The sequence below is a fragment of the Anolis carolinensis genome, chromosome 2 (assembly GCF_035594765.1).
Source record: "Anolis carolinensis isolate JA03-04 chromosome 2, rAnoCar3.1.pri, whole genome shotgun sequence".
Classification (NCBI taxonomy): Eukaryota; Metazoa; Chordata; class Lepidosauria; order Squamata; family Dactyloidae; genus Anolis; species Anolis carolinensis.
Genome location: NC_085842.1, coordinates 285226330 through 285241382, shown reverse-complemented (window position 1 = coordinate 285241382; position 15053 = coordinate 285226330). Strand labels below are relative to the sequence as shown.

The 15053-nt window shown below is 41.6% G+C and overlaps 1 protein-coding gene across 7 annotated transcripts in view; it reads right to left on the bottom strand.

Moving 5' to 3' along the window:
* The window catches only part of ssbp2 (single stranded DNA binding protein 2), a 134286-nt gene extending 127156 nt beyond the window's left edge, over positions 1 to 7130 (bottom strand). The window contains exon 1 of one of the 7 annotated variants that reach the window (XM_062972280.1): positions 6940 to 7130. In XM_062972280.1, the coding sequence (XP_062828350.1) occupies positions 6940 to 6998 (59 nt within the window). In that variant the 5' untranslated portion in view covers positions 6999 to 7130. Of the gene's footprint in view, positions 1 to 2780; positions 4994 to 6939 lie in introns of those variants that run through there. The other 6 variants (XM_062972284.1, XM_062972281.1, XM_062972282.1 and 3 more) reach the window with 6 other exon arrangements.
* Positions 7131 to 15053: the final 7923 nt, after the last annotated feature.

The following is a 15053-nucleotide window of genomic DNA, read 5'->3' as shown; positions in this document are numbered from 1 at the left end:
CAAGCAGTTCTTATGATCAATGATTAAACAATAGCAATTAAACTGTTGCTGTTTTTGTTGTTGTTGTGTGCTTTCACATCATTTCTGACCTATAGCAATCCTAAAATGAAACTATCACAGGGTTTTGTTGGCAAGATTTGTTCAGAGAAAGTTTGCCATTATTGCCTTCCCCTGAGACTGAGAGACTTGCCGCGAAGGTCACCCAGTGAATTCCAAAGCCAAGGAGGGATTCAAATCCTAATCTCCAGAGGTGGAGTCCAGTGTTCAAACCAATACACCATTCTGGCTTATACTGGTAATGAGTTTGTTTCATTACTCATAGGCACACCCCTCTTACTTATTCTGTCCTCTAAACTTCAGGAAAGTAGCAGGATGCCTGCCTCTATCTTTTTTTTTGTGAGAAATTAATTGAACTGAGAGCTTGGACTTATGTGAAGTCTCTTCTCTCATATATATTCTTCACTTTTATACAATCCTTTCAACACACACAACCATTAAGAGTTAGGAAAGTCCAAAAGCTAGAGGCCCGTCACAAAGGTCCAAAATCAGCAGCATGTGCCGATTTTAGCCCAGGTCACCCAAAGAGCCAGCGGCTCCCATCAGATAACGTCGGCATGGCTCCGTGGGTGAAGGAAGGTGGAGCTGGTGCATGCCACCACCAGGGCAACACGGGAGGACTCCATGGGGGAAAGCCCTGTGCTCACGCTTCCCAGCATATGATCGCCCTCATCAGGATCCGGGTGATGTGGGTCGTGGGGTGCCAGATTCCCCAAGCCCATCTGTGAAGCGGAGCAACGCCGGGGGCTGTGTGACAAGGTAAGAGCCTCTCCTTCTTGGAAACATTGCAAATTCTAAATGATATGAGAAACTATGTCATTCTGTGTTCTGTCTATGCCAAACCTAGAGCAGAAACCAGAAATATAGTTCAGTAACATTTTCACCCTTTCTGCTAAATTCTTCCTTTCCTAGAATCTATATTTATAGCAGTCAGAAAATCTTTTCCTTTTCACTGCACTGGAAGAACAGACTGACTTTGGGAACCCAAACTTGAATGCCATGATGGTTCATTATCTCATTATGTATTATTATTTGATTCTATGTCACATTGCCAAAAATGTCAAAATAGACACATGTTCATGAAAGCGTGGTCAATTGTACTTTAGCTCCATATACTTAAAATAATGCACTGTTTATCTTTATGTCATAGAGCTTAGAATAGCTCCGCATATAATAGAGAAGTATTTTTTTAACAAAAATAAGACCACTGCTAAATACAATCAGAATGCTGTGCCTATTGTGAACCTTCAAGTCATTCCCAATGTTTGGTGATCCTAGGGCTAACTAATCATAGTGTTTTCTTGGAAAGATTTGTTATTTAAAGGAGGTTCATCATTGCTTTCCTCTGAGGCTGAAGGAATGTGATTTGCCTAAGGCCACTCAGTGAGTTTCCATGGCTGAGCAGGGATTCAAAACTTTGTCTCCTTCAGTCCTAGTCTAACATTCAAACCTCTACATCACAAAGACTCTAATCAGAATTTTAGAGATTTAAAATAGATTATTCAATTTTAGATCATATCTTTTTGTCCAGACATATATAGCCTCACAAGCAGAAATATAAAACAGACTGATACTCATAAATGTTGTTCTTGCAGTGTTTTCATCATCCTAGGAATGCCAAAATTAACCCAGGAAAATCTCACCTGAGAATTCCCGATTGCATCCAAACCAGGAAAGCAATGATTATCAAGATCATAACGTTACCCTCTTCAAAAAATGTCAAAACATGATTTTAGATCTTGGGTTGTTTCGAAGTTTGACTATAGAGCTCCCTATTGCATCCATCCAAACCACAGAACTATGAATAACTGAAGACATCCTGGATTACTCATAGTAAAACAAGAAAGGAAGAGAAAAGAACCACCATCCTTATCTTAGCTTGTTAAGTCAAGATAGTGTGTGAATGAAACTCTCTAGTGTGGCCTCTGACAAGACTGTCATTTATTGATTAGTAATTATAGAATAATACAAAGACCTTCAACACTGAACACAATCTTACAAGTTTATTCCAAAATAATTTTATAGATGTTTTATAGTATTAGTCTCAACTACAGAATATCCATAGACTGAATAGGAACATAGTAAGTGAATACTTACTATATAACTTCTATTTATTTAACGTAGCTGAAGCAACTGTATTTAAGCCCACATGTGTAGCCTCCATGAAAATTAATGCACCTCTCAGATAATGAAATTACAATGCTATCAAATAAACATAAAAGAGAACCAAACAGTCAAAAATACTTATAAGTCACTGAGACCCACCTTTTTATAATTCAGTATACCCCCATATTTGCTCTTACGTAATAAATATTATTCTGGGAGTCATACAATGTAGGGAATTACATATCTATATACAACATACCATTAATTAGAAATATTGTATGATACCCCTGTAATCACCTCTTTCTTGATTCAGCACAAGTAATAAAAGAAAAAGGGGGTTATACCAGTAAAATTATCACAACATAGAAATCTATATTATGTTACTGCACATATTTGCAAGAACATTATCAGCATTAGTAAATATAATTTATTTTTAAAACCCAGCCAGAATGATTATTGGAATACATGTCAATTTCAATTCTATACTTAAAGGGGATATATAAGCTTTCACTATCAACAGGTTTATAATGTTAAAATTCAGTTTTGTTCCACAGATTTGTACAATAACACTATGCTCGTGTAATTAAATGTTACATAAACACAACTGTTATATTTACATTCTGAAGATGAAAGCAGAGTGGTTTTCAATCTTCCTATGTTTCCTAATATGATGAAAAAGCACATAGGAAAATAATTCTTGCAATCAAAACACCCAGTTTACAACCTAAGCATAGCTACTTGGGACTAAATTATGATTAAACAATGACATTTACTTCTAAGTAAATGGGTTTAGTATTATATTAATTGCTGCAGTGCTGGATCCATAAAACTATATGTCTCATTTAGGTCAATGGTCCTTAAGCATACAAAATTAGTATACATAGTCTATAAATATACATAAAAAGACATTTAAATCACGGATATATGGACACAGCAAATTCTTCAAGTAAACAAAACAAATTTAAAAGCAAATGTTTCTCCATTAAATGGTCCCTGATCATGTTTCTGGTGGCTTGGGCTATCACTACTTTATAAAAAGCTCGGAAAGATGCTTCTCCCCTCCCCTCATCTGTACTTATTTTGATAGGAAGACAACTGCTCTCAGCAGAATCATTTCCCCTGGGTGACAACCATACAGTAGTGGAACAACACTATACAAAAATAATGTTCAGCAATCTTGTATAGTTAAAAGGCTTATTTAACAGAAATAAAAGATTTAGCGAAAGAACAATAAAAAGAAGACTTTGATTTATAAACAATAAATACAAAAATTATTATATTGGGAGTATGTATCAATCCATATGGAGTGCTATCTAAAACAAGCATCTAATAATTTCCACAGCATTCTAAATAATAGTTCTTTTCCAACATAAATTGGAAATTGTGTTTGTGCTACACTTTTGTATCATTTTTAAATATTGCATAGGATAGAGTGGATGAACTCTATACAAGCAACACAGATTCTTCACTGGAAACAGTAATGAACAAGGAGATGAATGTATTTAGATCAAATAGCACCATCTAGCAGTTCCCCTAACTTCACTTAAAGGGTACACATTACTCAGAGACTGTAGCCGCTTTTCCTTTTATAACAAAACAGGTATTTGTATAGCTTCCTATTTTGTGATACTCCTGTGATCATTTTCTACCATATCCTGTGGAAGAAAATGTGGAGCACTAACACATTTCACTCCAACACATAACACTCTAAGAACAACCAAGACAGCCATGATACAGTCAAGGCCCCTACTTTAGTAACTCCCATGCAGGTTTCCTGACAACAGAAATGGAAGAGCTGAAGCTTTCACTGCCAAAGACTGCAACACAACAATTATAAATTTCAAACTCAGCTGCATAACTTTGCCCAAGAATTTTAAAATTTTATCATTTTTATCAGAGAGGAAAATAACTTTATAAACATTTTTAAACAGGATAGATTGTTTTCATATTTCAACATTCCAGTGCACCAAATAAGAGATGCAAACACCAAATATTTAAATCTTAAATATTTCAGACAAATGGTCTTGGGTCTGTTTCTTTGTCTTTGGAATCAGGAAGTAACTCTCTTTAAAAACGCTGCAGCAAGGAAACCCTTTAGGTGAAGGTTCAGTGCAAACTGCCTCAAGGGAAACTTCACAACCATGTTTGGCAGATTCGTTCTCTTGTCGAGAAAAGCTCCAAGTTATATACAATGATAAAACCCATACATACTAAAACCATTTCTAACTATATATTGTTGACATCCTCAGGCATCTCAGCCTAAGCCTATGAAGATGACTAGGGGGCTGAGGAAGACAATAGTCAGAAAAGGTAAATATGATTTCTCACTCAGGACTATTCATCCTACCAGAAATAGAACATTCCTTATTCATATTCAAGCACTCCCTATGTCCTTCAAGATCAACAAGACGAATGAAGACTACAACTTTCACAAGGAACAACTTGCAAAAATCTAACTTTAGGATGGCTTTTGAATCACAAACAAATATTATGTAACAACAAATAAAGAAAATAGTGCCCTTCATATTTACAGTGTAATAACTTTGACCCATTATTTTCTTAAAATAATCACAATAATAAGACAATCAGAACTTATTATTTGCTAATTTGCGTAGTGGCAAACATTTAAACATACACATTTTTCCATCATTATTTTTCTAAAAGTTTCTGATGCCCCCATAACAGGTGGATCAAGGTATTACAACAAAAATAATATATTCTGCAGTAGCTAAAGTCTTTCACCAACATTATAAGAAGACTACAAGAGTAGCACCCAGTTCACTCTTGTCTTCAACATACCCACTCCATAAGGATAAATTCACATTCCTCTCCAAGCCTGGACCCGATCTTTACCTCTTATCTTTTGCTTAACACAACACCTCCTGCTTCAACAGCAGCCCTGTCAACAACCAACAGCAGACTACAAGCTACGACCTAATCTTGAAGGCCATGCAAAACTGTGTGCGAGAAGAGCAAAGGGAGTCAGGAAAAGAAAGGCTGTACTCCCGATGAAGGGGTGTGCGTACGCTTTATGTCATGGAGTGTGTGCAAGTTGAGTGTCAAGGAATGTGTGTGTAACTTGAGTGTCATGGAGTATAAACTGAATGTCCTGTAATTTGTGTGTAAATTGAGTGTCCTAGAGTGCATGTATGCATGTCTCTGAGTGTTGAGGAGTGCATGTGTGTTGAGTGTCCTAGGGTGTGTGTGCATCCTGGAGTGCATGTATGCATGTGCATGAATGTTGTGGAGTGCATGTGTGTTCAATGTCCTAGGGTGTGTGTGCATCCTGGAATGCATGTATGCATGTGCATGAATGTTGTGGAGTGCATGTGTGAGCTAAATGTCCTGGAGTGCATGTATGCATTTGTGTGAGTGTTGTGGGCTGTGTGGGTTGCGTGTCCTGGAGTGTGTGTGTGTGTATGGAATGTGTGTAAGTTGGCTGTTGTGGAATGGGGTTGTGTAAGCCGAGTTTTGTGGAGTGTATCTGTGTGCAAACTGAATGTCCTGGAGAGGGAGTGCATGTGTCTGTCATAGCTGGCTGTGGCGGAGTGTATGTGTGTGCAAACTGAGTGTCCTGAAGATTGTATAAGTCAAGTGTTGTGGAGTATGTGCAAGCTGACTGTTGTAGAGAAAGAATATGTGTAACCTGAGTGTCCTGAAGAGTGTGTAAGTCAAGTGTTGCAGAGTGTGTGTTGACTGTTGTGGAGAAATAGTGTGTGTGTAAGTTGACTATCGTAGAGAAAAAGCATGCATAACCTGAGTGTGCTGAAGAGTGCAAGTCCAGTGTTGTGGAATGTGTGTGTGCAAGCTGACTGTTGCGGAGAAAGAGCATGTGTGTATGTAACCTGAGTGTCATGAAGTGTGTGCAAGTCAAGTGTTTTGGAGTGTGTGTGTGTAAAGTGACTGTCGTAGAGAATATGTGTGTGTAACCTGAGTGTCCTGAAGAGTGTGCAAGTCGAGTGTTGTGGAGAAAGCGTGTGTGTGCAAGTTGACTGTTGTGGAGAAAGAGCGTGTGTAACCTGAGTGTCCTGAAGAGTGTGTAAGTCGAGAGTTGTGGAGTGAATATGTGTGTGTGCACGTTGATTGTTGTGGAGAAAGAGCGTGTGCGTGCATGTGTGTACATTGAGTATCCTGGAGTTCACAGGCGAGGGAAGGAGAGCTCCTCCTTCAGCGGAAGCTTCATCCCACCACTACCACCACCACCATCTAGACTCTTTTGTTACCAAAGTTAGTGCAAAAAATACAGCCATCCCAAACAGACACAGTGACCCCGGCGGGAAGGCAGGAAAGAAGGAAGGGGAAAGAACAGTCTCAAGGGAAGGCGGGCAAGCAGGAGCCCAAAAGAGAATCCTTCCCTCCTGAAGCCAGGCAGGCAGGCACCACACAGTCTGAGGAGAGCCACTTTCTCCTCAGGAAACTCAAGCGGGAGAGGCAGGCGAACGGGCTGACCCGGCTGCCGGGCCTGGCCCCCAGCCCCACCCCCTTGGAAGGGGCCCCGCTGCTCCCCGTCCCCCCCCCCCCCCGAAGGAGAGGCTGTTCCCTCCTACCTGACACCCCGACTGACTGACTCCTGGCGCCTCCGCCCCCCCCTCCCTCGTCCTCCTCCTCCTCCGCTTCTGCTGCTGCTGCTGCTTCTCCTTCTCCTTCTCCTGGCGCGAGGCCCCGCTCTGCCTCCCTCACGCGCCAAAGTTACTTTGTGCGGGGCCTCCCTCCCCGCGCGCCCCCCTCCCGGCCCCGTCCGGCCGCGGCGGCCCGTCGGACTGTACTACTACTCACTTCTCCCTGGCCTGGCTGTCGGACGGGACGCTGCTGTTGCTCTTGCCTTTGCCGTACATGCCTGCAGAGAGCTCCGACTGTCACGCACCTGTCAACCCATCACAGCCTCCCCGGGAACAGCCCAGTCGCCATGGAGACGCCGCCACACACGCGCGCCATTGGCCCGCCGCGCGGCCGGGCACGCCCCCGCCGCCGTGATTGACAGGGCCGGGCGGCGCTTTTCCTCCTCCCTCTCCGCCGGCTCCCCCCCTCCCCCCTCCTCCTCCTCCTCCACCAGCCTCCGGCTCCTCCCCCTCCCGCTCTCTCCCTTCCCCGGCGCAAGGGGGAATTAGAAACGGTTCTAGAAGGATTTTAAACAACTGGCTGTTCCCTGCACTTGCCGCGCCGCCCTCCGCTGCTGCCAGAGACGGAGGCTGCTGAGGAGAGACAGAAACTGCGGGGTGGACTCTCGCTCGCGCGCTTCTCCGCACGCCGCGCGCCGGATCGGATCGGATCGGATCCAGCTTCTTCTCCTCCTCCTCCTCGTCGTTCTCGTTCTGCGAGCGGCAGCCGGAGAGAGGCGCCTTCCCGCACTTGCCCCGCCGCAAAGGGGACCCCAGGGGCCTCCCCGCCCAAGCAGAAACACAGGAACACACACACACATATATACACATAATATGTGAGTGTGCCACACACACAGTAAACACACAAGCACGTATATCGACACAAGCCATGGCCACACAACTGATACATAAACACATGTATCTGCAAGCACAATCCATGACCACACAAGGAACTCACACATATCCGCATGCACATAACCCATGATTACAAGTGTCACACAATCACAAGGCACACAAAAACCATGACCACACAATTGACATACAGGTATCTGCATGCACAATCCATGAGCACACAAGGAACGTACATATGTATGCATGCACACAATACATGACCGCACAAGGAATGCACACACTTATGCATGCACACAATCCATGATCACATCATATATGTGTATACAAACACAACACATGATCACAAGTGCCGCACAATCTCAATGCATGCACAACACATGACCACGCGATTGACACACAAGCACATGTATGTGCATGCACAATCCATGACCACATATGTGTGTGTGCCACACATTGAACACACACCACATGGTAGATGCATACACACAACCCATAACCACATAATTGACACATAAGCAAATAAATCAATATCTGCATGCAGAATCCATGACCATATATGTGTGCCACACATTGAACACGCACACACATAGATACCCACAACCCATGACCATGCAATTGACACACAAGCACATGGATCTGCATGCACAACCCATGAACACATGTGTGTGTGTCACACATTGAACACCCACACACATAGCGATACATACATCCAACCCACAACCACACAAACACACAAGCACATATATCTGCATGCACAATCAATGAGTTCATAGGTGTGTGTGACACATTGAACACACATATAGCATACAACCCATGACCACACAATTGACACACAAGCACATGTATCTGCATTCACCACCTATGACCACATATGTTACCTCCGAAAAGCTTTCTTTCAACTTCAGCCATAAACTGATTGATGACTGATTCACCATCAGTGGCCACATGCTTTGCTCCGTCTACACCGACTATTTGATGCAGTTCTTCCATACCAGTTCGAAACTGCATTAAATGGTCAGCATAGAGGGAGCCATAGTCAGCCCCCTGAAAGAGTAATGGACAGTCCTCAGCTTCTTGTTTTCTTGAAACATTGCCAGAAAAACCATTTCCAGGGCTCCTTCCCAGTGAACAGTTTCCCCTGATATCAGGAAAGCTATTGCATCTCTCTCTCTCTCCCCCCCCCCCCCCCCCTTACTAACTTCTCTCTACTAAGAAAGAAAAGGACGAAGAAACAAAAGGGGAAACCCAGGAAGGTTGCAAAGTGAGACTGAGAAGGACTCTCTGCAGACTGACAGGCAGACAGACGGTCACAGGTTGGGGCATTTTGAGACCACTTTCCGTGTACTCCAGAAGTGTTCTCCAAGGGCCTCCTGGGGAGGATTTAATGGTGCAATTTCCTGCCTCACTTCGTTTTACAGAGGGTCCAGACCATGTGGTGTTGTTCTGTTTGCAACCTGCTCATTACTTTCTCTTTTTGACCAGTAATACTAAGAACAGTCAGTCTGGAAGCTTTCCCGGAGCACAACTACACTGCAGAACTGATGCAGTTTTACCCCACTTCCACTGCCATGGCTCTGTGGAAGCCTGGGAGTTGTAAAGTAAAGGTAAAGGTTTCCCCTGACATTAACTCTACTCATTTCCGACTCTAGGGGTTGGTGCTCCTCTCCATTTTTAAGCCGAAGAGTCGGCGTTGTCCATAGACACCTCCTAGGTCATGTGGCCGGCATGACTGCATGGAGTGACGTTATCTTCCCGCCGGAGCAGCACCTATTGATCTACTCACATTTGCATGTTTTCGTATTGCTATGTTGGCAGGAGCTGGGGCTAATAGAGGGAGTCCACCCCAATCCCCGGATTCGAACCGCCGACCTTTCGGTCAGCAAGTTCAGCAGCTCAGCGGTTTAACCCACTGCGCCACCGGTTTAACCCATCATCCCATAACCTTGAGCCTATCAGGGGTCAAATTGTGTTAATTCTAAAGAGTAGACCAGGCATGGGCAAACTTGGGCCCTCCAGGTGTTTTGGGCTTCAACTTCTGGAATGAGCTTCGTGTATTCCAAGTAGACTGGAACATACTTAGTCCTAATTTTTTTTATACTGGTTTTAAACCACTTCATTGGATGTATTGCAATAGCAGATTCCCAGATTAGTTTAGTGTTTACACCTTTGGTTTTTTTTTTTTGTTATTTAATATTTAATGTTTATTTTACTTAAGTGATATTTGTCTTTACTGTCCTAATGTAGCACAAATCCTATGTAAAATCATACTACATATTTTTGACATTAATACTGAAATCTGAAATACAGTATATACAGAAAGTCTTTACCAGTAGGCTGTTATGAATTGTGGGAGTTGAAGTCCAAAACACCTGGAGGGCCAAAGTTTGGTGTAGATCTACCCTTACCAAGTGCTATTTATCTTCTGAATAATCTTGCTATAGTTCTTAAGAGATGCTGTCTATGAACTCTTTGCCTTGCGAATTTAAAATGCAGCTATTGTCCTTGGGAATTCTGCTGTGAAACAGTAGTCCGACCAAATTTAAAATCAGCTCACTGCTTGGTTGTGAAAATAATATCCAGGTTGAATCCAGGCTGTGGCATGTATTTGATATTTGTAAACACCATGGGCCAATGTGATACGGAGAACATCTGATGTCAGACTGTAATTCCCTGATAATTCATTTCTTTGATATATTGAAAACTTGCAAAAAAAAAAAACCCAACAAAAAACAACAACCCCACAACAGAACTGTAATTTTCGCAAAGCCGAAAGCGGGGATGGCCCTGAGGTGTGTGTATAGAGAATAAATGCATGGAGCCTGCATGTTAAAAAAAGGATTGGAGGGCAGGAAATTATAGTGCTGTCAACCCAAGTCCTGCCCCAAGTAAAGTTGTTGGAAGATTTGAGGAATAAAAGCAGAACAAATGAGAATGGGGAAGAATCAAAGTGATGCCTTCTAATGAGGATTGTCCGTCCAACATTTTAAAATTCTACGCAAAAAGTCAACACATACCTGGATCTGACAGACTTTATATACCTGTGCTTTGATAAAGAAATTGGCAACACGAGTGGAAAATTCCTAGAAATACTTAGAAGGGATGAAGTAAAGGAATAGTCTTCTCATGTAACTAGTTTAGAATAACAGGAAGTATAGGGAAGGAATTAATAAATAGTGCACACAATAGAGGGAAGTAAGCAATGGGATCCATTAAGGATACGTATTAGAACTGGTGCTATTTTAACATTCCCAAATGATATGAAGATGGGGAAGCAGCGAACTAGCCACACTCCAGACAATACCTAATTATTCAGGATAACAAAATCCTAAATAGACTGTTAATGAGCTTCAAAGTGTGCCTTCAGTCTGGCTGAGATGAGACTCAGTGTTAGGAAATAAATACAGTCACTGTACAAAGTGAAGTAAATTGGGACAAAGAGTTCCATAAGTTCATAGATATAAAATCTGGGCTATATTTATTATGACAATCTGGGGGAAGAGAAGAACTATAGGTTTTATGAGAGAAATGTGAAATCAGAGGGGCTGCATATGTATAGATTCAGTTTTAGGGTCTGAAAATAAAGCAAGTATTAGCACGTCATTGGATAAACGTATACTGCTGCCACAATTAGAAGGCTGGGTACAATGTGGGTCACTCAGTCTATCCTACAGCTGCAAAGAGTACAGAAGAGGAAAAAAACTATTTTGGTGAACTGGCTGCAGTATCTTTTCTACTGGAGAAGTCAAAAGAGGTTGGGGATTTTATGGTCTAAAAAAGAGGCATCAGAAAGAACGTTGTTAGAAGTATATGCAGATATTTCTATCCTCATACTACAGAACACTGAGTCATGTAAAGAAAACATACATTTTAGGGATTTTTTTTAATTTTGAAAATTGTGTATTGTAATTATGTGATTTAAAGTTCATAAAACTAAGGAAAAGTTGGTAAATGGCTACCAACTGATCAGGCAGTTATGTCTAAACCTAGAAAGCTGCCTTATACTAAGTTAGATAATGGGTCCATCTTGCCTAGTGCTGCCAACCATAGGACCATCTATATTATAAAATTGGTGCCATTTGACAACACTTTAACTTCTATAGTTCAATGCTATGGACTCATCAAATCTGGAGTTTGGTGGAGCATCAAGACTATTTGGCAGAAAAAGTCATAGTGAAAGTGCAAATCCCATAAGTTTAAAACTGTGGCATAGACACTGAGAACTGGGAAGCCCTGACCCTTGAGTGTTCTCACTGGAGATCAGCTGTTACCAACAGTGCTGTGTAATTTGAAGATGCACGAATGGAGGGAGAAACGTGTCAAGAGGAAAGTGTGTCAAGCCAACCCTGACTGGAACTGCCTTCCACCTGAAAATCGATGTCATCGCTGTGGAAGCACGTGCAGATCAAGAATAGGTCTCTACAGTCACCTACGGACCCACCATCAAGACCTTACAATTGGAAGGCAATCATACTTGGACATGAGCGACCACCACTAAAAGTGGTGTCAAACTGCATTAAGCATGCTGTGTCTGTCTTCAGCCTGGCAATTTTTTCTTGATTTCTGCTACCCTAGTCTGACTGAAATTCATCTCGTTTTCTTAATAATATTCAGAAAACACAATCAGAAAAATTAAGCTCTGTCTGATCAAAGTGATTAGATTGCCTTATGGTAAAACCTATTATGTCAATACAGTACTACACGTCTGGAACCACTATTAGAATTAGTGCAGAATGTTTGGTCAAAATTTGTACATGTGTCCTAAATTACAGCCACCCTAACAAAATTTCCATCGTTTTTCCAATCTTCCATCATATTTGCTGAAGATATTAAGATTTCATTGCTTTTTGGAAACACACAAAGGGATTTTTTTTTTTTTAGAAAAGCAGAAAATATCACTGACATGTTTCCTGAACAAAAAGGTTTTGAAAACAAAAAGATTTTCAGAAAAGCCTAGAAAAATATCAGTGAGGGAGCAGAGCAGATCTCGCAGTGTAGGATCCTTACAAGAATCCTGTCAGACTCTGCCAAGTAAAAGTCAGGTATCAACAAGACTTCATAAAGTTTCACTAAAAGAGTGAAGAAGGTGGAATGTAAGTAAGTGCATTGCTCATGAGGCTTAATTCCTGAATCTCTCAGGACCTCAGGTGTTCGTGCATAATGAGAGTTTTGTTAGCAGATTTGTTTTGTACAGGCCCAGGCCTCCATTTTTTTTTAAATGCCTAGCAACATTCCTGATCAGATAATTCTCCCTCTAAGACGTTATCCTTATTTATTCTGGTATTAAACCATATAAAGCTGTAAAGATGATAACCAATATTTTGAACTGAACTACGATATCAAATGGGAGTTAGTGTGGATGTCCCAACAATGAAGTCACAATCTTGGAATACAGTATTTTCCTTTGGGCCTTACAGTTATATTTTGAAACAGCAGAAGTATCTGATCCGTTTCAAAGGCAACTCTGTGTAAGCACATTGCAGCAATGCAACCTTATAATTAAGGCATACATCACCATAGCTAAATCGGGTACATTTGGCAAAACGGGAGGAGCTGGGCAATAACCAGTCAAAAAGCAACAGATTCAGCCCAGTCCTGAAGAAGCAAAGTTAGATCTAGAAGCACTCCCAGAGTCTGAGACAATGTTTCAAGGTCACTATAATCTGTTCCAAGGCTTCTCTCTTTTGCCAGATTGGAATTCCTATTTATTGGAAACACATGTACCTCTTTCTTGTCTAGATTATGTTTCATAGATCAAGATGGTAGAAAAACACCCTGAAAATTATTTGCAGATCTAAGAACATTCAAAGATAGCCCCACTAATAAGCGTTACTTATTAATTAATTTATTATTGTATATATTTAATGAAATATTTATTGTTGATTTATGCCTTCCAGTAATTTCTGACTTATGGCAGCCTTAAGCAGAACCTATCACTGGGTTTTCTTAGCAAGAGTTGTTCAGAAGTCTTTTCTTTTATCTTCCTCTGAGGCTGAGATGGGTTTCCGTGGCCAACTGGGGATTCAAATCCTGGTCTTCAGAGACATACAGTAGTTCAACACTCAAATACTGTACCATGCTGGATCTTATGGCAGTGTACAATAAAACAGATCAGTGTACAATCTGACCAGTTTAAAACTATATGAATAAGCACAAAGACTAAAAGTATATTAAACCGTTTGACACTTAAGACAATTTTAAAACAGTTTAAAGCAAAATTCAATTAGACCCCAAAGGTTTTAATAAAAAGCCACATTTTGAATTACTGCCAGGATGAACCCAGCATTGGAACCAACCAGACCTCTAAGGGAAGTATTTTCCATAATAGGGAAGCCACAGCAGATAAGGTCCTCTTCCATGTCCTCCCAGTGTGTTTCCCTCACTGTTGGGACACAGAGCATGGGCCCCGCTAATAGACCTAAGTTCTCTGGCAAGTGTTTAGATGGAGAAGCTCTCCTTCATCTATTATCCTGAGGTATTTACTGCCTTTAGATGTTTCTATCAGCACTTTGAATTCCAACCAGAAACATATTGGCAGCCAATGCAATTTCTTTAAAACCAGTGCTATATGGTCGGAGTATGATGTTCTAGGAAGCAATTCAGATGCTACAACCTGTAGTAGCTATAGATACTGTGTCATCTTCAAGAGCAGTACTTTAATCTGGAACTTAGAAGTACATGGACTAAAGTGGCTAGTTTCTCCTTGTCCAGGAAAGGTCATAGCTGGCAGTAAGCACTTCAAGACTGAGACCACCTGGGCATCCAATAACAAAAGTGGATCTAGAAGTACCCCTCAGTTATGCACCAGCTCCGTCAGGGGGATTGCAATATCATTGAAGACAGGTTGATTAGCTGCTTCATGGACCTGATAACCACAAACCCACAGAACCTCCACCTTACCAGAATTCAACTTCAGCTTTTTGGCCATTTTCTAACCTCTTATAGTATCCAGGCATTGCTCCAATATTTTCACAGCCTCAACCAACTCTGGCAACAAAGAGAAGTAAAGCCGAGTGTCTTTAGCATACTGATGACGCCCTTCCGATTCTCCTTATGACTTCATCCAGTTGCTTCAAACAAAAATTGAACATCATGGGAGATGAGATAGGACCCTGTGGCACCCTTCAACATAATGGCCATGTGGCTGGCACAGGACTCCACTCTTACCAGCCTACATCTGCTCAATATGAAACCTCATGGGTATGACATGTCACATGCATTGGTCCAGTGATTTACAGAAACAGCCTCATAGTTGAAATGATAACCAGGTGCCAAGTAGGTCATTTCGGTGCACCGCCAGCATGGATGTCAAAGTCCTTCCATATCATAATCATGGGGTTCTCTATCTCCTCCTCTGAGATCACCACAGCCAGTCAGACAAGAAAGTCACTGGGCAGCTGCATGGGTAGTAAAGTATTCCTCTTATGTCTTGTTAGCCCAAGA